We start from the raw sequence: 26421 nt of genomic DNA, 5'->3' as shown, positions 1-26421 counted from the left end.
TTCCTCTTGATTTTCATAAGGTTAATGTGTAACAGGAATTTTCTACACAGCAGCAAAGGAAATATGCAGAAAAGGAAATGGAAAAATGTAAATCTGCCCTCAGATTAGTTATGAATTTGCTGTCAAGCTAGAAAGGCACTCTGAACATGGGCGATTAATGCATTTTTTATTTGCTGCTGTATTAATGACTTGGATGACAGAATAAGGGACATTGATCAAACCTGAAGACACCAAGCTGGTGGCAAGCATTTGCAAGAACTTCGGGGAATGGGATCAGAATTCTAAATGGTCTTCGTAGACTGATGGAGCAATTTGGAATCAATGAGATGAAATTTAATACAGACAAGTGCAACCAAAAACTGAGTAGGGGTAACACACTGATCAGACAAATCTGCCTCTTGGCACAGTTAAGACATGTTACAGAGACCGTGGGCTATTCATTCGACTCATAATTTGCAAGACTTTTGCTCTGCTTTGCATGCTCACCTTAAGACAAATTAGGAGGATTATGGAGGACAGAAGCAAGACAGAACAGAGGTTTAGAAACTTCAGAATAAGTATTAAAGGATTATAATTTAAATTTAGAAAGAGTGGTAGAAGCAGCAATACAATAAAAGTACTTGAAAAACAGTTCTTGAAAAAACAGATACAAGGAAAAATAAATCACTAACCTCATCTGGAGAGAAATTGGTTAGCCATGAGAAACTGTGAGCAGAGACAGTGGCCCATAGGGCTATGAACTAGACACTATTCTGGGGTTCCCACAGCTCTTGTTGGCAGGGAGCATTTTGATTTCATGCCACATCTTTCTTCATGATGTAGCTGACAAGCTTGGCTTACTGTGGTTCTGAATATCCTTTTCTATGGCAAATCAGTTTGCTGCACTTCTTATTACAGTCACCCAGGCATATATCAATGTTTCGCTTTGTGCTTTGCAGATGTGCTACGTACACTCTATTCCAGAGAAAATTCTTTTATATGCACTATGGCACCACATTTGAAAGCACAAACACTCAAAGTCCTGAATCTTCCAAACTGTCAAAGCCCCGTTATTATAAAATTCTAACAAAAGATTATCCACACTATTTTTACATAACTTCTTCATGGAACAGTGAGCAATCATAAGTCCAAAACAAAATAGATAAAGGCTAGGATTCAGAACTTCAGCCCCTGAAAGCCTAGGCATCCACCCTAAGTCAGTTGCTTTGGCTCCTTCCATAGTCAAAGCAAAGGCACAGGACCCAGCAGAGAGCAGTTCATTCCACTGAATAATGACTGTAAAAGTTTGGTACATGAATTTGCTCTCCCAGGTTCTTATTTCTCTTCTTTGATTATAAATAGAGCCTTGGTGACTAGCTTAGACCGATACCTAATTTAAAGGTAGGAGAGACTGATTCTGCTATAACTAACTGAGCATATTGCTTAATCATCTATATTTAAACAGATCTGAAGGGTCGAAGACAAACGAACATTGATTAATATGCAGTACTTATAGAAACAAAATAGACTTTGAAGAAGTTGAAGATGCCGGATATGAAGAGATAGAGAAAACTAATTTTGGACTAGAAATATAAAGAGAGATCAAAGATAAAAACCAGCAGTGACCTGAGAAATTTTGTCACAAAGACAAACATTTACTGACAAGCTCCAAAACTCCCCCAAGCAGGAATTTACTGAACATGATGTACATATTCTGCAACTTTCGTAAGATCAAGAAAATCATCACGGCTTGGCTTCGCGAACGAAGATCTGGGAAGGGTTTTTCCCACACTCACTGCAAGTGATGAGTGCACCCTTTGGGCCAGCGCGGTGGATTTTTTAGGTGAGGCGCAGCGTGCGCAGAACTGGCTCCACCCTTTACACCTGAGGTTCATCTGCCAGGGCCTAGCGAGCTTGGACGGTGACAGCGAAGTCCTCGGGTCGTAGGTTTGGTTAGAGTGTCCTTCTCTTAGATGGATGCCTTACAAGGCTAAACGAGCTCCATTTGCCCGGGTTTGGAGTCAGAGTTGTCCTTCTCCTAGGATGGCTGCCCAAAGGCTAGTGAGCCCATCCTGCCCGTGGACACACTTTGTCTGACCCTTCAGCCGAGACCTGTCTGGCCTGGGAGACCCCACCGGAGGCACATGCCACCACCAGCACAGCTCTCAACCTCACAAGGGCACGCAAGCTCCTTCCCCACGACAAGGGGGTGCCCGTGAAAGAGTCGCTGCTCTACCTCCGGACATCACAGACCCGGGCACGGGGCGGCCGGAGCCTGCCAAGAACGGGAGTCCTGGAGGGTGATCAAGAAAATAAGCAGGTTTTAAAATAACACAATTAACAGGTCTTCTCTTGTGACCAAAATTTTAGAGATATTTAAAAAGACTTAAACAGGATACAGCTATATCAAGAGCTTTAATTAAGGAATATTGTAAAATAAACATTTTTTAAAAAAATATGCTCATGTACAAAGGATGCATTTTGGTTTTCTGATGTTGCAGGTAGAAATGACCTATGATGTGTTTTATGCTGATCGTTATATATATTTTCCAGAAGAGGCAGTTAGAGAAGCACTGATGGCTCTCGTAAAAGAAACATGAATCCATTTCACTGCTTCTCCTTGAAGTGTGCACCCCGCACCGAGAGTCTGCAGAGTTTCCATCGCAGATAGACATGCTTCTGAAAGTCACCTTCACTGGGGTTACCCAAAGCAATTGCAAGCCTTGAATTTTACTCAGGACAGTGGCTTTCTTCTTCTGTCAACAAAAGACTACTGACAACACCCTCTATGGTCCTTGGTGTTACAAATTAAATCTAAGGCATGGATATCTGAACAACACTGTACTCACTCATACATACTCGGAAAGGCCTTGTCAGAATTTTATTTGGGAAATCACCTGTTTCTTTTGTTTGAGACACTGTGTGGCACAGGTAGTATCTTTAATTAAGTTGAATTATCTAAGTGAAACAACAGGTCACTTTTCAGATAACAAGTTAAATTTTCAAAAGCTAAACTGAAAGTGTGTATGAGACTTCAGGTAAGTACATTGTGAATAACTTAGGACAGTTAGACATTCTTTGATTAATACTAGTGAATTATATGATTAATAGATTGGTAGATCTAGAGCATTACTACTGGATTCTTATACACAAGATCATGTTTTATATCATTATTAAGTCCTCTGTTAAAAGTGAACTATAGATTTGATGCACCTCCTATTACATCAGAGCAGGAGCAGTTTTCATATTGCAGCAAATGGTTTGTTTTATTTTATTCTGAGACCCATTTAGGAAATTCTAAATTGCCTTCATGGTCAGTATTTAAATAAACCAAAATAAAAATAAATTATAATTGGACATGATTTCTATAAAACACCGGCAACATTTAGAATGTCCTTAATCAGGTATCATACCCGTGTTTTTTTCCAGATAGAAGTAGATATTTTTGCAAGGCTTATTTTTCATTGCCTCTCTCCACTTTGTGCTGTTCTGTGCTCTCCTGCCATACATTTTGTGCCCAAACTCTCCCAAAGGTTGACTGACTCAACAGAAAAAATAATTTTAAGAAAAAAAATCTTTCAGACCTTTTACAGAAAGTATTTTGATGTGTGTAGAAGCATACAGAATGTGCAAAGAGAACTCTCTAAACTAAGTGTTCTGCCTTTACATGCTATTATCAGATACATGGAGCAACTAGCTAATGCATCAGAGAAAAAGGCAATTTGTGCATTAAATGGTATTATTTAATATCATTTGCCTCTATTGACACATTCTCAATACTCTCTATAAAATACAGTATTGTTCCTAGCCTGTGTAGACAAGAGAACAAAGGAGGCTACAGCAGCCTGACATCCAGGTACCCAGGAATTCATCCAAAATTAATCTGCCTTTCCTCTAAGAGCTATTTGTTCAACTGCTCCTTGGCATCACTTACAATACCTGTAAAAATGTGCTACTGAGACACCTGCATTGATAGTTTAAATATTAACTACCTCCTATTTACTTCTGTTGATTCCTTTGTCACAGTGGAGAGAACGCAGCATGTGGTGTGTGTGTGTACATGTGTGTGTTAAAGTTCAAACTATACCTCAGGAAATGAAAAAAGCATTCAGCTTCACAAAACAGGTGGAAGCACGGCAGAGATTTATAGAGAATGGGATTGGTTACCTTGGAAACAGGTTTGAATTCTTTCATCAAACAACAAGATGCTCACTGTTGACCTATTTCTAACTGCTGTGTATGGAGTTAAGGTAGAACTTTTTTGCAAAATTTATACAAAAAGGTCTTCCTATCAACACTGAGTATTTGTGTACTGCTTAAATGCACCACTCTGTTTCCTCTGCTCTTCTAAGCCTTTGAAGTGAGAAAGATAATTGAGAACAGAAAAGCAAAAGTGTAGAAGGATGTGATAATCTCCTTGACAAGAATTTGTTTCCAAAGTATTTTAAGTACTTGTGAATACTTGGAAATGTTTTGGCCAACGTACTGTCTTCTTTACAATAACTAATTAATGATTATAAGTAAACAATTGTTTATGGAAGCCACAAGCCACTCCCCATCCTATTACAGAACTTACAAACCTGAGATAAAATCCCACCAGATATTTAGAATTATTTTCCATAACTGCAGATCCAAAAATTTGGTTTATTTTTATAAGAATTTTACAGGGCATTTTGCATGAAGTCTATTACAACTGGCACTCAGTCCTGACAAGACTTTCATGCAGTGCATTAGCAATAGAAGGGTAACTGACTAAATCAGTCTACCTTTCTCACCATTAAACTTCAGGGTATAGGGAAGTGAAAACAGAAAGGATCATTAATGTAGGGATGATATATACACACAAAAACAGATGGAGAGCATGTGTACATCACCATATGTTACTAATTTAGGGATCCTCCTTGGTAACCTGGATGTCTAAGTGTTACAAATACCACGCAAGATCACACAGAGAGATGACATCAAATCCCAGAATTAGTCAGGTTGCCTGCCTGGTGAATATACCAATTATATTATCTAGCCTGAACTGGTTTGGGTGAATTTATTCTCTACTCCTTGGCATCATGGAAAAACCAAGCTGGGGAATGAGCAGAAAGAAAGGTATTCCAAAAAATCACCAACTGAAATGCAACTAAACCTGATGGAGGAATATATTTGGGAACAGCATAAAGCAGTGAAAACTGCATAAATTCTGTGAAAACAGGATTGGGCTAAATTCCTAATGTAGAGTTAGTTCACATCATAATGCCTAAGTGATACTGTGATTTTTAGGGCCATCCTTAAAGTCACTGTATGTAACATATTTTCTGAAACCATCCATTTTTCTTAGTAATTTCCAGAGAGAACAGATAGATATGTTTGTGGTAGGATATGTTTCTTGCAAGGGAATATATTAAAAGTTTCACGTTTACAGCATTCCAAATGCAAAGATTTTGTTTATCTTAAGATTTCTTATAAAACTCAGCATTTTCTTTGAAATTCCAACTCCTAAGATTGTGATATTACATGTAATTTTTTTTTAAAAGGGATATTATTGGCACTTACGGTCCTTGGTAAAGGCCTGAAAACATTTGAAACACTAAATAAAAGGTGTAAAGGTACCTCTGAAGCTCACCTGTGGAAAGAAAACAAAAGGGAGTTCCTTGCAAGTCACACAGTCCCTTTCACCACAAAGTCTTACAGTTTTAAGAGAGAACAAAATATTTTCTTCACTCTGGTGTGTTTCCCCCCTAGTGCTTACTTTGGTAATAATATTCTTTTGGAGATAAAAGAGACTGACTAAAATATTTTGTATTAGTTTGGCCACAGAAACAGGACTTGCCCAGTCGAATGATGCGGCAAGTGCAGGCCACACAGGATATGCTCCCTACCTGTATACAGGCACCTACATGTCTTTAAAATGCTGGGCATAGTCTGGCAGACCATAGCTGAAAATGGGTATCAGAGCATTTGTTTTTAGGTCCTTCTTCAGCGTATACTGTGTTGAGATCAGAAAATTATTGAAACTCTTACAACAGAGTTTAAAAATCCATCATAAAAATCACTCATATGAACAAAGTGGCAACATTCAGGATGCTTAAGCTGAAGAGCTGAAGTGCAGCTATTTCTTCAATTCTGAATATTGACTGGTAGCTCTTCCAAGTCATACATATTTGAAAATGAAAATAAAGCACGCTGGGTGTATATCTGTGAGGTATAACCAAAATAATTACACAATATTAATGCTCGTCTATAAAAAACCTAATTTAAGTCTTAACTTGCTCAAGAAATACAGTGGCAGTGTCCTTTTAACCACCATGAGAGGCAACACACTGGCTGAAGTTTTTTTCAGATACTGTAAAACCGAGTGTCTCAGTCTATTCGTGTGTGTAGGAAACCAAATGCTGGATGTGCTTTGCTCAACAGACACTCCAGTGTTCGTTATGTTTCTGGTTTGTATTATATTTGCCATCTGCTCACTAAGTTACAGATACATGATTACCTAGTATTGTGTTTAAATAAATAGCTGCTATGAGTTAGCTGCTCCAATGAATTAATACATGGAGCAAAGCAATAAATGTCTGGAGGAAGAAACAAGCTCAGCTCTAGTGTATTTTATTTTCATTTTTCATTTCCGCAGTTTTCTGTATGTCAGGAGGCATATATTTTGACATATTTTGACTGTGAACATGACATTTTTTCTTAGAATTTGTCTGGAATTTGTTTAAAATTTGATACGCTTATATTCTTGAACCCCATCCCATGGAGTTCTAAAGCTCTGGTGATGACGTGAAGGATGTCAGTGCTCCAGAGAGCCTGGCCAGCTCTAGCACATGCCCAGCTGAGCAGAGAGATTCCCATTGCTTCTAAATAGAACAGTTTGCTCCCTCTTTGAATTGAGGCTGAGCAATACTGCTCTTTTGCATCATGGCAAGCTAGTGCAAAATGTGCACCCTTGTCAGCCATCAGTGAAGACATGGGGAGTTTTCCAAAATGGAAAACGGCTGGAATGAGTACAGCCAATGCTGCTGACCTGATGAAAACCCCTCAGAGGTGCTTTATTTTTCAATTGTCTTCCTTCCAAAAAGTGAAATGATTCTTACCATTTTATCCTATCCTTCTTAAGCACTGTTCCCGCTGTTTACATTCTTGACCCACCTTTCTTACATCCACTTAATTCGGGCCTTTTATTTTGCACTCAGGCTTTTTTCTTCTTTATTGTATAGTCATCTGCCCAGTCTAAAGAAGTGATCGTTAGCTAAAATCTAAAAAAATTATCAACATCCCCCAAATATCTTAATTTACACCTTTACGTGTGCAGAGGACAAGGAAAAAAGCACAACAAAATAATTAGTCATCTGGCGTAACAGAAAAGATTTCATCTCATTTTCTTCATGCTTTTGCTTCTTTTCTCCCTGTCTAAATCCTAAGCAAAACGAAAGACTTTCCCAGCAGCAGAATTCATTGCTAAGGCTCAGAAGGAAACCACTCCATGGTAAAGCATGTATACATTCTTACAGAAATTCTCTTTCCACTCCCTTAGTTTCCTCATTTTTTATGAATATGGAATTAAATAAAAAAAAAAACAAACAGGAAATGGTAATCAAAATGCTAAAAATGCTGATTAACTTCTGAATATTAAATAAGTAATACTCAAATCATTCATATTTTTCAGGCACTTAAATAGAAAGGACTGGCTGATTTCATCCTTGATGGCCTTAGCTATAGCTGAAAATGGGAGAGCAAAAGACATTCAAAACCTGATTTTTAATAGGGTGGAGGACTTCATCTAGCTCTGCAGCATGATATGAAATTGGCCATGGCTATAAAAAAAGAAAAAAAATCAAAGAGGAGACCAACCAATGTAATGAATCAATAGTTTTCAATTAAGTATACCTAGGAAAGTGTGACAGTGCCTTCAGCATAAACAGAAGCTCCAAAAAGCAATACAGTAAAAATGAAAGTAATGAAATCAGTATTGACTGATTGACTTAATAATGCTTAAAAGTGAATCCAAACACTTGTGTTTATGAGCATTCCCCTGCCTAGGACTCTCATGCATTGGGTTTGTCTTTCTGCTCAAATCTTACTACATAAGAAAGGAATGCTGCTTTTTCTGGAATTTTTAATTAATAGTTGTATCAGTGATGCCTAATAAAATCAACTTAAATATATTCAAATATCAAAATACTTATGATGTTATTCACCTCCTTGTGACTTTTACCACAAGGAGAACATATTAAAAAACATAAAAATCAGAATCTTTAGTCCAAGTCTAGGAGAGATGGGTGTTGACTTCAGTACAAAAAAGCCCTATTAACAGGGTGAAGAAGCCTAGTAAATATAGAAACAAATTGGACATAACATAAATCATGGAATAAGACTAAGCTAATGATTCAAGCATTCTACTAACCAAGAATAATAATAGTTTGCCTTGACAGGTTTTGCAGCTTGAAAATCTTATTTTTTATTCATTTTCTCTGACATCTTTATTAAAAGAAAAATAAATCTAGAAACTGGTTTCAATATACTGTATTTTGGTGAGACTCCTGCACATCAGAAGACCTTTGCCTTTACAAAGGCAAAACCCACTTGCATGTAATAAAGCTGTGACAGGGAACCATGCAATCTGTGGGATTCTACATCAAGATTTTAATCCAACATACAGTGCACTTTACACTTCAGAATACTGTCCCAGTTCTGCCTGACTGGGGCAAGCAGCATTCCATGGCTGGGGAACAAGCTGCATATGAGGCAGCATTAGTCTGGAAGCCATAAAAGCAAACTAAAATACCTCCTCTGTGTAGGATAATAGGACAAGGCAGCATAGGAGACAGTGTCCAGCTGAATTTGCACACCTCATGGAAATACGAACGGCCTTACCCTACCCAGTATTTTAACATAAGCCTTTCATCACCTTTCTCTAACTCATGGGACAAACCCCAGAATTTGAAATACTGATCAACACTGAAACAACCCGCTGGTCCCTTGCTGCACTGTTCTCAAGATAACTTTTGCTGTCAGAACTCAACTTCAGCAGTTTATTACATAAAATCAGACTGAAATGCAAGAATGCTGCTGCTTCAGAGACTTTTCCAGCAATATCTGTGTGTTTATGAGTGGCCTCTGGCAGACCCTAAGTGAGGGCAGAACCATTCCAAGATTTGTTTAAATATATTTTACAAACCTCCTTCTAGTGTATGAAATGCTCTCAGTCTACAGCATTCTTCCTAACAAAAGCATTTTCCATTCCTTCCCTCCCGCGAAGGCTTTCACCAGTTAAGTAAGGATAGGATAAATACCTTTTTTGGAAGAGGATTCTTAAGAAGGTTTCGGTGTTCTGGACTCAGAAGAAAAGCTAAGAACACCAATGAAAATGAATATGTCAATAGGCTAGAGAATATGGAAGACAGTCAGAGAGCTGTGAGAAATTATTTTTAAAGAGCTGCCATGGAGAGTAGGGAGGGAAATCAGCATGAGATGATGTATGGATTAAATAAAGATCAATAACAGAAATGCCAAATACAGATAAGCTTCCAGCAGCAGTTCCCCAGTGATTTAGGTATATAAGCCCTCCTACTCCACCCCAGCCTGAAGACAGGTGTTCAAGCTGTGGGGGATAATCCATGCTGTCTCATTCCCCAGCCCTCACTCAGCTCCCTCAGATTAGAGGCATTTTCTGGTTTGCACTGGTGTCTGCAGTGCCCTCCTGCAGGCCTGTGACCTTGACTCATGCTGTGAGGTCTGTGCCTCTCAGCAAGAGCTGCTGATCTTCACCTACTGCAGAAACTGACTTGAGGAAACCTCTGAAGGTTGTCTGATCACCTTTCAGCCCTTCTCTACTAGAAATGTATCTAGTTTTCAGCTTAACTACCACTCCCGGCAAACAACTTTGAGCCTCCTTGGCTGACTTGGAGGACCTATTTTTTTTTTTTTCAAACCCCTCCTTTGAAAACCTCCTTTCTGTCCGTTGGGATTTCACCATCCTCTCCAAACACAAGACAGCACCTCAGATTGCTTGCTCTCTCTGCTTGTGCCCATTTGCTGTGTGGGACAGAACTTGTGGTCTCTTTAAAGAGTGCTGCAGTTTTGTCACCCTCTTGCACAGTTCCCTTCTGCCTCCTGGGACATTTCACATCAAGCTGGCAGGACAGCTCTAGCAAGCTCTGACTGGATTTTCCTTGTGCGACTTCACTGGGAAAGAGAGAAATATTTAAGTAAATAACTGGAATTAAAACAAACTAAGCTTTAACTCAATGGCTTGCAGTTCAGATAGTCTTTATAAAAGAGCTTGTAACATATCCTAGTTTTCCTGAAAATATGAGCCCTGAAAGTTCTCTCATTTGGGAGGGCAAAAATGAAGATACCTAAATAAATAACTATTTAAATTTTAAACCTTTAACTTAAGTATGAGGAAAAGGTTAATTTCTGTTTTCTTAGTAACACACTGGATCTGGAATACTGTTCTACTATGGTAGACAGTACGAAAAGCCCTTTAACAACCTCATATAAAGCCAGACTTCCCCTCTAGCCATTGTACCTATGCTTTTGTTTATATATCTAAGCTTTGACTGCAGTAACTAACCCAGTGAAGAGTCTCCATGGAGACTGAAAAGTCGCTTTAAACACCCATGACTTTCAGAATATAAATCTCCTTTAACAGTTATAGTATGAATTTTCAGCTAAAGGCAACATTTCCTGATCGTTCTTGGTTACTTTCGTATTTTCTGTAAACTACTCACATAAATATGCCCATAGACAACAAAATTCATTAAAAAAATGAATAAGCATTTGTATTTAAGATGAACTAGCAATATTGATTTTCTTTGATCTATGGAGGAAATGTCTTTAAATCTGCTTTAACTGCTAAGTAAAGTGTAGAGCATTTGTGGTTTATAAGCTCAGAAAAAACAGATTATATAGGTTATACTAAATAAAGACAAAGGCTAAAGATGGCTAATTTATACTTTCATCTAAAAATACAATACAAAAGTTATATACACACATGCAGTTTTAATCTATGTCTCCATCTCTTTTTTTTTTTTAATTGCAGGTGTAGGTTTCTTGTGGGTGGCTAGATCTTAATAAGGTGTTTGCCATTCTCCCCCTGCAATCAAAACTGAAAGGACTGATATCAAATATTACATCAAAGGAAGGTTTTCATTCCCATCCTTTCTAGCTGGTTCATATTTTGTTCTCTCCTTTTCTCCCAGAGGCTGCAATATTCAGTTCTATTATCTCCTCGTTTGTAGCAAGGGAGCTGTAATATACAGGCTTCTTTCACTGACTAGCAGCAGGAACTGCTCTTTCTTCAGAATTGTTTTGAAACAATCTTTTTTTCTTTTTTTTTTGCTTCCTTTAGTACTCTTTGCCTCTGCTAATGTATACACAAAGCTATGTGTAAATTTCATGTGTTCAATGAATATGGATTTCCTACTGAGTTTTGCCCTCTAGCAAAATCAACCACCTCACATGACAGATGCTAGTGTTGACGTTTATGTACCTCTGAAAGGCACAGTTTAAAATGGGGATATGGAAAAAACTGGGGTCAGCATGCAGATTTGTCTCCGTCAAACTGAGCCTGAAATAGTTTTGTCAGTATTACAGTTTTCCAAGGCAGACATTCCCTATCGATTGTTTTATAATTATTATAACACTTTCTTTTCACTTGCTGTGAACAAAGCAATGTAAATACAGATTTATAGTGCAAGTGACAGGAGGCAATTAAAGATAAAATACACTGATTTATTCTTCCCTTTGGAGTATGTTCCTCTTACAATATGAACTCATCTACAAGTCGAGGTGAGCGGAGAACTTATGAAAGCATTCCCGGCTGTGAACATTGGACAGCTACATCTCGGAGGGGCTTCTGAAGTATGTTTTCTGCTAAAGCCTGCTTCATAAACAAACAAAACCTCGGCCCAAATAGAAGGCATGATTTTTCTGTTGTACTTACACTCCAGAAAGAGAAGGGCTCTAATGTTTCTTGCATTGTGGGAAACATGGTTGAGCACTGGGTAGAAGTAGAACCTCTAATTTGGATTAACAAGATAGTTTCCCTTCTTTTTCCTTATTTCATAATAATTCCATATTCATAATTCAGAAGCATCTATTTATCTTTAACATGCTGTCACCTGATGCTAAAATGGCAGACAGGTTCTTTTAGGAGTCCTTCGCAGAATGATGACAGCACTGAACCATATTTACAACTAAGGTTTATTTCCTTAACAGAATTTTATGATTAGTATAGCAGAGAGTTTGTGATTAGAATGGCACAGGATTCCTACAAGCAAAATCAATGTAGTACAATTTATAACTAGTGTAATACAGAATTTATATTACAACTTAACATGATTTCTAATCGCTTAGACCTTAAATTCTGATTTCTCATCACTCAGATTCTCTTCAGACTGGGTCAGATCTGAATACACGGTTTGTTGTAGCAATACAACAATTATAATCTAGACTCAAGAACCATATAAAAGATGAGTCACTCAGTCCCTGAAGGCTGCAGATGACAGTGGAGGTGTCCCTGGCCACCGGGGTGTCCCAAGTCTCAATGTCCAGCAGCAGATTCAGTGCAGGTTCCCCACTTAGGACTTGAAACAGCTTAATTTTACAGACAGTGCTCTGGGTGCTGTTACACTTCCCTGTTCTGTGACAGGGTCATCGTCACCTGGCTGACCAGGTTCTTGGGACTTTCAAGGCTGGTGAGGAAGGCAGTAATCAGCCTGGTGCCCAGGAATCTTGAGGCCAGGAGGGAGGGGAAGAAGAAACCTGTTTGGTTTGTCTGCTTGGTTCACAAGGCCTGATAATGAGAGGAAAGGGAACGAAAACGACCAGCCTGGTCACAGAGAACAACTCTTGGTCTTATAAAATGGCATTAGTTATGTTAACTGTATTACTGGTTAACATTGGGTTGGGAGCAGAGGGTACTGGTCACACCTGCACATGATAAAAATAGATTTCTTGATTTAAGTTTTTTCTTGAGGCTGTAGCTTTGGACAGAGACAGGTTGTAATGTTTTTACAGGTCTGCTGGATTTGTACCATACAGAGTCTGTTTCAAATATACTTGAGTCCTGAGCTTCCTAAGAGGCTGAAATATACAGTTCTTCAAGTACCATGCAATCTGTTCTAGCAGCCAGCTGGAATCTACCACTGTAACAGTTTTAAGATCTGTTTTCAGTTACTGTTCATGAATTCCTTGAAATGGAAATTTCCAAAAATTAATTGTTCATGTCCCGATGTTCTCTGTGTGGATTTGGCAGTGGCTCAAACAACAAACAGGATTGAAAAAAACTAGAATTTTTTTTTTAATTGAAAATATTCATATTAAGAATTCAATAAAAATGTCTTAGTTTGAACGGGCAAGGCCTTCCAATATCCTGGCAGAAGATGCTCTAAAGGTTGTTTTGTTTGCAGGCCAGACCTAAACAGCATTAAGTTATGCTTTGAAAAAATAACCACTATTAGTGGCTTACATTGCCATGACACTTTGCAGTTTGGGTTTCAACATAAAAACATTGATGGCACTTTTCAACCCGGAGCAGAGGACTGAATTCCAGTAAAACTTGTTGTACTCCCCTATGTACACCCTATATATCACAGAGCTATCATCCTTTTAAAACTGGTGATGCTTGACAACCTGAACTAGTCAGATGCCCAGGAAAGGAGGACTTAAAGGCAGAGGAGCTACCAGGAGAAAGGAAGCAGCCCAAGGGGAGCAGATGTGAGGAAGCTAACAAGGGAGAAGGAACTCAGTTAAACTTCAGACTGCCCACAAGGATGTACACTGCTTTGCTGCTGTCTTGCAGAGTCTTGGTTTTGTTGGCTTTTTGAACAAATAACTTCTAGCCTGCATAAATGAAACCGCAGCCTTTAGCACTACTGATATATAGCACAATCCACAGAAGGTAACTGCAAATCTGAAATCCCCCAAAGGAACAGCTCCTTCAGCGAATCTCAAGGTTTGAGTTTGGTGCAGAGGCCATGGAATTCCTCTGAAGTTAAGAATAACAGATTTAGAGTATTAGAGTACAGAGAAAAGTAAATCTTCTGCAAGTTGAGCTGAGAGTGGTAACTGTTTAGGGACATTACTGAGTCACTGATAAGACTCATATGTTGTTGGCTGGCAGCAGAGCTTTCATTTGGGAATGCTGAGTGACTGTACAACTTTGTCGATAAGCAGTTACAGGGAGATAAAAAGAGAATATCTATTACTGTTCAGCCAACAAAAACTATCCTTGCTTCAAGACTTCACAACATTTATTACTAAACAAAACTAAATATTGTGAGCTGATGACAACATGCCAGATTTTGTTTCTTTTGCTGCTGGCTGTGTCTCTCTAGAAAGTAGACAGATGAGACTAGACATTGGAATCAGTCTTTCATATACCTCCTTTAGTATATGGCTATATTACCATGCTTAATTTTATTTATCTTCCTAATGAACTCCAGCAGCTCACCACTGGCCTCCCAGATGCATTTTCTACTTTCATTTTTTGAAGAATAAATGCGTTAGCAGAGGTAAAAGCAGACAAAACTGAAAATCTCATTAAGACTATCTCAGCATAGTCTAATTAACGGATAGCAGTTCAGCTCAGCAGCATTTAGATGTCAAACTGGTCATCTGGTTTGCTTTCATCTACTTCAGTGTTATCCTCAGTGACCATATCTGAAGTAGAGAAGGATCTGGTACAACAAACAGTTAACAGCAGTTCTCTGAATGGCTGAGAATCTGTATTGCCTCATCAGACATGCAGTGAAACACCACTGTGAAATTTCCAGTCCAACAAAGCAAGTTTATGTTCACACTGTTGCATCTGCACTATTAGTAATTATTGATGTTTAGGTCAGTTACTAGTTGAGAGATAGGAGGCTACAAAATAGGTATGTTCTGTTTCTTGCTGTGTGATCATAAAGAGCAACGGGCAGAACCATGAACTAGAGGATAATTCTGCCACATATGCTCATGGGAATTAGAAGTGAAGTATGGTCATAGTTAAACAAGGCCTCTCTTCTTGCCAGATGTAGATAGTAGCCAGGCATGATTTGCTAGTTTGTCATGTTTTCCCAACTGAAAGATTCTGGTGGTTTCATACCAAACAGGAATTCCACATTTTTATGAGTGATAAAAGTGGCCCTAGGAAAAGAGTGATGCAGCCTTCCTTACTGCTGCCCAGCTTTAACAAGAACAGAAGAAATTAATCCCCAAAACTGCAGGCCTTATCTGTAAGCGTGGGGGCTGTAGAGAAGGTGCAGCCACACTATGATGTAGTTACCAGCCGGCAGGTGGTGCGGAGAGGCTGCAATCCATGATGCTGCAATAAGCCATGTCTAGTCATGGCCAACAGCAATCCTAATCAACTACCACGTGAACTTAAAAAAAAAAAAAATAGGCAGTTATTTAAGCTGCTCACTAGACCGGTTAGGTCCAGTGGAAGTCAAGGGTGACTTAATCTTGCTGGTGAATTCCTGAAGCGTATTGCTGAGATTAGCTCCACTAGAGGAGCTCCACTCAGCCACCAGTGACTGAGCAGGAACTGGGTGAGTGATTGCTAGCAATGACTTCATGACCATGTTCCCTGATGTCAGATTTGAGGGAAAAGAAAGACAGGGAGCACCCTGAGAGAATTCAGTCCAGGCAATATTTATTTCCTTTTCTTATTAGACTCCCTACTGGCAGCATGACTTGATGCAGTTTAGGGTAGCTGAATTAACATCCTGATACCAGGTGGCTGCCTAGTATCTAAGAAAATGGCACATCTATAGTGAAGGGGGTTCAAAGAGGGTGTAGGACCTTCTGCAGAAGTGCTTAGTCCCACAGCAAAATGAATGAAAGGAGCAAGTGTGAGTAAGGGCCAATAGGACCAAGAACCACATAAGGATAATTTCAGTTCAAGTATGTTTCTTTCTTGGTTTAAGAATGTAAAAATAGTAAAGAAAAATAATGTCATGAAAACCTAACAGCTGTCTTTCCTGACTAACCGCTACAATGTGTGAATCATTTTTTGACAGTAAACCTACTGAAAACATTTCGTGATGAGGTTTGAACTTTTAAATCAAAGGTTTACTATTTTCAAGACAAACATCACTTGGCAAGGATTTGCATAAATTTGCATGAGTAATGTGCATATTTAAATTCAGAGTTTAATAGAACGAAAAACATAAAAAAAATATCATCATCACGGCAGTGTTGTCCAAGCTACTGTGCTGTTGAAGCCTAGCATCAGATATGCTGTCAGGAAGATCCTTGTCACTGGAGTGTTCCAGGCAAACCGAAAGTCACGGGTTTGGCAATGTCAGTGATAAGAGAGGGTAATGCATTACTTTCTGGCACATCCAAAAACTCCAAGCAACAAATAAGTAGTTTGGATGACATAGACTAGATTTTGTTGGTCTATCATGAGTGACTTGCTGAAGATTATAGAAACCTGTAATCAAAAACATAAATCAATCTCTGTGAAACATATTCCTACCATCATCTTCCCCAGGAAGACTCAGTGGTAGTACATGCTGCTCTTCAGATGTCTAGGGATATGTCCCATCCTTGAGTCCGAAATGGAGGGATACTCTTTTTTTAGATATGCTGAGAGAAACATTGTGGAAGATTTTGAAGAGTGTCTGTGAAACTGGAAAGCATGTAGGTGGTTTGAGCTAGCATCAGTTTAGCATTTGTAAGCCAAAATGTTCATAGCAGACTTTTGAGAGAAAAGATAAGATGTCATGTCAGAGAATTAGGTTTTCTGTGGGCAATTTACTACATCAGGAATTCTGTACCAAACAATGGCTGAAAAATGGCCAAGCAAACTGACCTGGACTACAGAGTTTTGTTTAAATATTTTAAAACACTTTTGTTTCACAAGAATAACTTTTTGACAAATGTTTTGATACTACTTTGAGTGAGAAAAAATATCTTGTTTTAGAAAAAATATCTAATTTGCCACTGGCCTTAGTTCTTACAGGAATAAAAAGAGAAAAGAAAAGATTTAAACAATTTTAGTGTAATTTGAGGTATAAAAAAGGTCCATTTTCAATAGTGCACATTAAAAGGGGTAACTGTAAATTTCATGTAATTGCAACCACTAACAACATTTCAATTTGCAAAATGTGTTTTTCTTTCTTTTAAGTCCGTAAAGAATAGCAGTTTTTCCCCTTAAGTTTGTCCATTGTGCAGAAGACAGACTTAAGACACAAATGAAAAAATATACCAAACTGTGATTCTTTTAAAATATTCATCCTTTAATTTCACCCTCTTCTTTTCACAGAATATAATTTGTGCAATAATAGTGTTTCATTTTTCTGTTTTAAATAAAATAATGACATGAAACTATCTACCAAAATTCAACCTCTTGCACCTTAGCTTGGCTGAAAACTACAGCTATGTAAAAAAAACCCCGGGGAATATGCTTAAATCTCTGACAACATCAAGCCAAAATTAATACATTTAATACCAGCATGGTCCATCAGAATATTTTTTTGTCCTCTGGCTCTAAGCTGCATTGCTGTGTGGAGGTTGCTCTCAGCTCCATGGCAAACTTGGCTGTTTGTGCATGATCACCAGCGGACATGATGAACCTCGTGTCTGGACAGAGCACCATCAGACAGAGCTCCTGAAGATGCACGCGGGTAATGGCATACACGGCCTGTGCTCTGTGCAGAAGAGCTGCACAACTTGTGCCGCATGTCAGGTCATGTATTTTGGCAAAGAGGGATGGAGGATAAATTTGCCTAGAAGTGCTTTCCAGACTTGTTCCCTGATATACAGCAAATAATGGATTTTTCTTAAATGATGGAAGTAAGTTCAATAATGAGAGGTAAAAGAAAAGTAGCCTATCTGTACATCAAGCATGTGCCGAGCATGAATATTAGACACATTTTAGAAGCAAAAAGAAATTTTTTAAAAAGAAAATATGCCCTTTAGAAGTGCATGTAGCAGTGCTAACATTGAATTAATGGGATTACTTTGTTTTGAGGACTTCTTATATTCGCCCATAAATCTGCTAATATATTTTCCAATTTTATTTTTTCTCTTAATGACAATTCGAAAAATGCTATCATGTCTCTTATTACAAAAGAGACATGAAAGAATACAGAAAAAACAATTTCTAATGCACTGTAGCCATTGCTGCTAACTTACAGTTCACTTGAGGTGCTAAGGGGAAAGAAAAATCTAATAGTTTGAAGAAATGGAACAATTTTATCCAGAGTTCAGAATGACAGGTAGTACTGGCATATCCAGTAAATCTAGCTGCTAAATACATGTTGTAGTGAATGCTCGTGTTTTTAAAGCCTTAATTCTGGACGTTATCCTGAACTGATAGTAGCATAGTCACTCTTTAAACAACCTCAAATGTTACCTTTAAGAATTTAATTAAAGCCATGTGTATTATGGAAAAAAACCCCACATTTCAGATAATGGCTGAACTCATATTTCAGAGCTCAGGATCTACACTGGTCTTACCTGATGGATCCTGTTCCATTTCTATTGTTTCTGCCCAGACCCAATTCCCAATAACCATCTCCCTTGTGTTATGGACACAGATGAAGGATGCATAATCAGTATTTCATTCTGTTGGTGTTAATTCAGAATTAACTTAATTTTCATGCTGTTCCAAGCATTCTGGTTAGTACTAAATTCTGCAAATACTTCCTATAGAGATACAGAAGTAAACACAGCACAATAAAGTTCTTAGTATCACAAATTCCCAGCTGTGTCCTAAGCCTCTGTCTCCTTCATAACATAGGCTGTTTATGTACCTTCTGACTGCTGATTCCTTCTCAAAGTCGATGAGCCTGTGCAGACTGATGACGGGAAGCTATTTAAATGACATCAAGAAAAAAAGTAAGAGCCAAAGAGGAAAGAGAAACATCTTTCCTAGAAGACCCTTTGAATTTCTAAAGATGTGTAACTATAATCCTTCACAACGGGGACACAGAAAAGTTGCATAAAATGAGATTTTTAGATCATAGTTTACATTCCTGTTGTTTCTGACCTAGCCAGAGACAGTGCATTAGAAATATCCTGAGTATAAATAAGTCTTTGACTGCAGTTCAGTCATGATCAGTCTAGAAAGGCTGTCTTTATAAGAACAGGTTTAACTGCAGTTCAGAGGCATTTATTTTCCTGGCCCTTCTATAGAACTCAATAAATGTAAATGCTAAAGGTGGTACTAAAAGAGGAATGAATGAATGCAATCACTGTGATGTCATAATTGAACTAAAATAAATATGCATTCAAGAGCCATGGCACCAGTAAACATTCACTTATTTCAACCTTCAGAGTTAATAAAAAGGAATTTTAAAAGAAAAAGAGATTCCACTAGGCCAATTACTTGAAACATATGAATGCCAGCTAAAGAATTCCACTTAATGGGATGTTTTGGTTATTCCCTGTTTCTAATTTAGACCTTGGCCAGGCAGAAAATGATGCTCTAAAGAGTGGTTCCTATTTAAGGAAATAAAACCTCCTCAAATATGCATTTTTCAGGGTAGCATGAACAACATGCACCAAACTATTGCAAGGTACACACCTTGCAGTTGCAGTACTAGCTGCATTTCTGAAGGAAAAAGCCTCCTGCAGAAGGCGGAGCTCCATAGGAGGTCTGCTGAGTCAAAGTATGCTTGATTTGATGTTTCTGCTGGCGGCCAGATTTTCAGCACACATCCACTCTCTCTGAGTGAAAACAGAAATGGTTGGTCTTTGTGAACTTCTGAAAATCTGTATCTATAAAGGAAAATACTGTTAAGTCCTGTGACTACTGCCACTGACGTTTTCTCTAGAGGAAGCATATTCGGAGACTGACCTGAAATTGAAGAGAAATAACTCTTATATTGTTTAATCAATTCTTTCAAACATATACAGTAACTTCTGATAAAGACTGTAGATGACACCAAAAAATTTCAAATGGTAGAAAATTATTAAGGACGTGTCTCTTTTGTAGGTTAGTCTGAACTGTCTGCCAAGCTAGGCTCATTTAAACTGCATCTGTTGTAGTACATGTGAAACGATACAGGGGACATAGCTATTCAGAGAACACAGGTCAGTTGAACAAACCCTAGAAGGCAGTAGTTCTGAAGTGACTAAACAATTATAGGATATGAGCACTGGCAGTGTATTCTTAGCATCATCCTCTGGATGAGATTGAAGACAATAAATCACTAGATGTACAAGCAGAAGCATCAAAAAGTACCAACTCAAGACTTCTCATGCCAAAAGTTTCTGAACCACAGAAAAAAATCTCTATTTAGGCTACAACTTCTGTTGTACTGTCATTTGCAATCCTTAAGATCTTTTATTTTAATTAGGAAAGGGAAGGTATGAATATTTCCTGAAGCATCTGGAGTATGGTTGAAATTTATTGGACTTTCAAGTCATTCAGCTAAGCTTTTAGACAAAACTCTTTCTCAGACTCACAGAGTGGTGGACAAATGCTTGGATACTATACTGTTGCATAAATTGGTGCTAATAGGTTTAGATAAAATTACAGATACTGATATTTTTTTAAAATGTAAAATGTTAATAGTCAAATTAGATACAGAATTTCAAACAGCTGAATAGATTCATGCTGACCTAGGCATGGTGTCTAGAACTATAGACTATTCACCTGTTGTTATAAAGGAGAAATGTCAGCCAGACTGCAAACTGAATAAAAGTCTTTTGACATTGGTACATCTGCTTTGAACTAACTGCTTTTAAAGACCCATACCAACACACATTTTAAACCAACTTCTTTAGTCAAATCTAAAAGGCACCCACAGATTCATTGTCCTGGCTGCAGTGCAGTTTCTAGATCATGCCTTGAAGCCAATGTGATTCGAGCTGGGATTTGGCCCATTGTACATACACTTGAAATGGCAGCACTTCCTTCAGAGGCATATTTACCACAGATAAAAGCATTTAAAGCCCCAGAGAGGCTGAAAAGCTCCTGCTCCCTCCCCTCATATCTTTCACAAATTCCCAGACACATGTGCATTCCCATGCTTTCCTTTCTGCAGTATTGGTAATGGCGAGTTTTCTTTAACTTCTCTCACATTCAGAAGCAAGCTGTAGATTTGTAATTACTAACAAAATTGGAGCATGGGCTAATCAAGATCATTTATCAGCTGTGCGATGGGAGGAAGAAAACAGAGGAAGAACAGCAGGGCAGCAACTAGGGTCATGAAACAAAAAATAAAAATACAAGCAAATCTGTGTCTCATCCTGACAAGTGAGTCTCTCTGCCTCTCTGTCATCCTTTTCATCGTGCAGATGACTGCTCAGTAGCTCTCGGCACATAATAATGCAATCCCTCCTGTCCAACAAATTCCTGTAGTAGCTGCCAACTGTTTGTACAGTTTTTAGACAAAAATTATAGAAAAATCATATTTCATAAACATATTTCAGAACTCCATAGCTTCTCAATATTTTCTTGTTTCATTTTATAGGGACTTTTTTTTTAATTAATTGGTGGGGTTTTTTAGAAATAATTTTTTTTTTAATTAGTAGCTTGGTTACTTTTCACCAGAAGACAAAGAGAAGAGTGTGAACCTACCAAATCTAGGAGGCTGGAAAACAAACAGGTGGGAAAATTAATAATAAGGACTCATATTTATGCTTGCTATAAAGAAACCTTTGTGTTGGAGGAAGATAGATAATAATACACAGCATGCCATCTGGTTTGCTCAGAGACAGGGAAATGAGATTTGCAGATTACAGCTGCCCCTAGATAACCATTATCACCCAACCCAGTGATTGAACAGAATCAGCCCACGGACTAAGAACAACAGAGGCAAAGAAAGAAAGTGGTTCAGCTGGCAGACCCAGGAAGTAGGGGTGCTGGCAACCGCAACTGCAGGTTCAGCTAGAAGGTTGATGTCCTCAAATCCTGTTTTTGCCAAGCTTTTATGAGTGACACTTTCAGCTGCCTCCTGTTAGGAAGGAGATTCTGCCTCATGCTGTTGAACAAACCAGTGCTCACAAATGTGTAACAGCGAGCACTCAGCGGAATGCCTCCAGCATGTACAAACCGGGCAGAACATCCCTTTGGCATAACAAGTCACAGTGAGTAAACTTGTCTTCTTCTTAGAGTACCAAGCAGAGACTCCTCTCAGATATATTCAGTTTTCAAAAAGCTAGTGGTCTGGTCTATACCACTCATGCAAGCTTATTGATTCTCTAGTAAACAGAAAGAGATGCTTAGGAAAGCAACTCCTTGTAGAGTCGTACAGGTAACTGACAGAGAGGAGAAGTGGGACACATTCTGGAGTCGCTCCTTTTGCCTGGAGGAGTGCTAATGACTACATACATTCCTAGTGCTCACGCAGGAAGTGTTAGGCAACCCAAGATACCATTTATTGTAGAGCAGACTCAGGCTAAGGAACTCAGTTCTTATTTTCAGAGCGGTGGATGACAACAATTGGAATATACAGAACGAGAAAAACTCCAGATGCAGGGAGGGAAGGTTGTAGAGAAGTAAGGTCCTTTATGTGTTCAGTGACACTTCCTACTACAGTAATAAGTAGGAAGGTGTGAAAAATAAACTTTTTTCTTGGAGAGTCTGAAGCTTGGCAACACTTTCCTTTAGAAACTGGCATCACAGCATCATTGCCTTTTACTTTAAGTGAGAAAGATGTTTCTGACCTTGCCTGACCTGAAAAAAGTACACAGTAGTACATATCTTAAAATAAATTTTAAAAAAAGCTAAAGAAACATACTGAACAAATCACACAAACTTGAACAAAATCCTCTCAAACACAGCCCTCCCATGGGAACAGCATGTGGGGCGCACATGACAAATGCTATTCATATCACTCGGAGCACTGCTAGAAGGCTCTTAGATATTAAAACAACTTGTAAAGGATGAGATCATTGAGATTAGCTTTCCTTTTGGGTCAGCTTTTTTTAAAAAAGCCTTAGATTGTTCGGATCTTGACTGACCCATGTCTGATGGACATGACGATTTTTATGGAGACATATTGACATTCACAAAATACAAGGAAATATAAGTGCCAGCCATTTTAGGTTCTGCTATTCTGCTGAAGTTTGCTCATCATTTTTACACTTTAGCCATGAGATTGACAGCAGCATGTATAAACAGCTGCAGTTAAAAGCAACATGCTGAAAAATTAGATTAAAAGACAAACCCCACACATGGTATCTAATTTTTTTCCATGAAATATGGAAACAATTTCTGGTATCTCATCAGTTACTCTCCACACTAACATGTTTCTGGTTTTAGTAGTATGAATAATGCACAATAACCAAAATCACAGAAAACACAATGGCTACAGTGAATTATATGCAACACATTTTAAAATATTCATTGTCTTCCCAGAAAAATCCTCACCATATATTTGGCTACAGGAATGTTTGGGCACTGCATGTGGAAATAAAACTTACAAAATAATTTACATTGTCACAGCAGTGACAATCAAATGTTCTCTGTGCTATTTAATAGGAAATCAAAGTTTTACTTACCAATCCTGCACGGCATTGAAAGATTCTTCATTTGTGATGTCATACATTAAAATGAAGCCCATTGCACCCCGATAGTAAGCCGTTGTAATTGTTCTGTACCTCTCCTGACCTGCTGTGTCCTGAAACAATAACAAACGAAATTTTTACGTGTTGCAAACAAGTTGACAGACCATAATTTTTTTAATAGAAAGAAAACTCTGACAACAGTTATTGCACAACTCTGCAATCCTGTTCATAAAACTAATCAAGAGGGAGAAAACTGAGCATAACAGGAAAAAGGAGAATTCTGCTGTGTATCATAATAAGAGGGACACATCCATTCTGTCATGAGGTGAGAGTGGAGAGAAGCAGAAGGACTTGGCCCTCTGCCAGGTCATATATCCTGAGTCATTTACTGAATCATGTCATTGAACCCGAGAGTCTGGTAAGAACCTTGTCTCCTGCTCCTGCCTTGTACCTTCCCAGTTTGACAGCGGGGACAGTAAAATCTCATGTCCTGGATAAAATGCTGGGACAAAATAGCATCCGTAAGACGTTCATTATAAGATCAGGGTGGTTCCTGGAGTCAGGAAACATGCTGATCAAAACGGGAATGTCTAATTGTTCTGCTCTTGCGATACTAAGCCAGTGGTGCTCATATAAACTTTAGCACTAGTACAGATCTGTGCTGACAAAACAAAAGCTGGCAGTGATTGTAAAATAAGGTGATATCTGATAAAAAAAACCCAAAGCTTGCCAGCAGTCCCTGATCTCAAACCAATTTTCTCTCCTTCTCTGTTTCTCTCCTTCTTCTCTGTTTCTCATTCAATTGTCTTTAAAGTAAGAAATGTTAGTTCTTCCTTCCTTCTACTTCTTGCTTTACTTATTTCCGTTTAACAGTTTTCAGGGCAGGGACTACCTGGTACTACATATATATGCAATGTCCAGCATAACCACCCATGTCTGTAAGAAGATTGTGAGACAACAGCAATAACTAAAATACAGGAATTGCGTAACTATGTCCTGTTCCTATGGAGCTGCCTATTTAATATTTTTAAAACATAAACTTTAAAATCTTTAGATGAGACATTCATAACTTTCACTGCAATCCTGCAACTAACAGATCATCTGTGCATATTAAATTTTAACAAACTTTGAAAATTAATTTCATTATTTCAGATTTTTTAAGTGGATAAGAAATAGTTTATTTTACAATACAGAACATTTTGTTTCATTTGCCTTCCTACAGAGAGAAAAGCATAACCAGTGACAAACAATTTGGTGTGTTTTCTGAACTGGTTCTCTTGAGAACAAGAGAAAAACAGATTAAATGGGTCTTCTTCTTTACATATATATATATAATTCATCTTGTAAACTCATCAAGTAAAAAAAGGAGATGTTACATACATCAGAGACCACTTACAGAGTAGAGAAACTTAACCAAGACAGTTACTGAAACAGAGCAAGGTCTTAATAATATATATGGATGCTGTTCATTCTGGATTACAGCTGCCAATGCTGATGGAAAGCTAATGTAAAAGTTAAGAGTCTAATGGGTCTCAGAGGAGGTTAAGTCATGTCTTCGAGGAAGAAGTCAGACAGACCTAAACTATTTCCTGCTTATACTCTGAGCTGGCTAAGCCTATAACTCTGACCTGGAGGTTGGATAGCCGCTCCCAAATTTTCTGGTGCTATTACTGAATATTAAGGTATCAAGACTCTTGCAGTAAGCCTGTGGATATTCTAACACTCATTGGCCAGTTCTTTCTCTGTAGGTCATAGCCTGTCAATAAGATGAAAATATCACTGAAGGGTCGAGTAAAATAATTTATTAGCAGAAGAAATATTATCTGGCACTATTTAAAACCATTTCTTTGCATTTCTTTTATGGAGTAAGGTTTACTCTCACAAGGTTTGCTGGCTTCATTTTTTTTTGACTTGGTATTAGAAAAAAGAGTTGGGAGGGACAGAAGGAAAATATGGCCTATAGCAATCATGCAGTCCTTCTGCATAGCAGAATGACAATTTTCTAATAAATTTTGTCAGCGTCTGTCTGCTGGTTTGTCAGTCAGGGGCATGTATGGTTGGAAATGGTATGACAAGGAGGAGCCCACTGCTACTGAAGCAAATCTTACTTTGCTGCAGGTGATTTCCACCAAAGCCTGTCTGTAGATCAGAGTGAACAGCCTAGCAATAAAGCCGTAAGTCAGTGAGACTTCTTATCCAAGACACCAAGGATTTTCTGTGTAGTGTTAAAGCTAGCTAGTGCAGTTTAGGCACTCATAAAAAATTGATGTAAAGGAAGACAAATCAAGATAAAATTCTTACATAATTTTACACAAAGGAAAACGAAGCTGCAGATGAAGATTCAAACACTGACTGACTAGGATAGGAAATGGTCTTGTGGACCTAGGCATTTGGCTTGGGTCAGTCTGGGAAGGAACGAGGTGTTTGGGATTATTCTCAATACAGGCATCTAATATGTGCCTGCAGCTAATGCAACATTCACGTGATGACAAAAAACATGATTTTCCAAAGTGGTACTTCAGTATGTGGCATAGATGGATGACAATGAAAAAAAAATTAGTTTTAAATGTTGATAATCCCACTCCTATTGATATTATTTTCTATTCACTTGCTATAAGGAAGCAATTAAAATTTTAATTGGTTTAATTAATATAGAAACTATGCAATAGAGTGGTTACGATCATTTAGAAAAAGAACACAAATATCAGAAGTCAGGGCTCAGAACTTTGGTGTTTCACACATTAGTAAACATTTCCTTTGTCCCATGATTAGGATGTATTCATAAATGCTTTAAAGACAGTCAGCTCTTTTTCTCAGGAGAAACAGTGACATTAGAAACATCAATTAATTTAATAGTAAATGAACTTTATTTAAATTATTTAATTTATTTAAAATAGATAATGCAACAATGTAAGTGCCTTTGTGGCTGTTTACTAGCTTTTATTCTTATGGAATAACTGAGTAGAAAACAACTAATTTCCATATTGCGACATATAT

General features: G+C 38.1%; 1 protein-coding gene across 1 annotated transcript in view; it reads right to left on the bottom strand.

Moving 5' to 3' along the window:
- Positions 1–23537, bottom strand: part of LOC104492951 (ras-related protein Rab-3C-like) — a gene marked incomplete at both ends in the record, with an annotated part of 45523 nt that extends 21986 nt beyond the window's left edge. Inside the window, one exon of the mRNA XM_010135559.1 lies at positions 23419–23537. Within this exon, the coding sequence (XP_010133861.1) occupies positions 23419–23537 (119 nt within the window). The remainder of the gene's footprint in view (positions 1–23418) is intronic.
- Between the last annotated feature and the right edge of the window lie 2884 nt (positions 23538–26421).

This window comes from Buceros rhinoceros, unplaced genomic scaffold (assembly GCF_000710305.1).
Source record: "Buceros rhinoceros silvestris isolate BGI_N320 unplaced genomic scaffold, ASM71030v1 scaffold19264, whole genome shotgun sequence".
Lineage (NCBI taxonomy): Eukaryota > Metazoa > Chordata > Aves > Bucerotiformes > Bucerotidae > Buceros > Buceros rhinoceros.
Note: the sequence above shows the minus strand (reverse complement) of the source record. Positions and strands in the feature narration are given on the sequence as shown.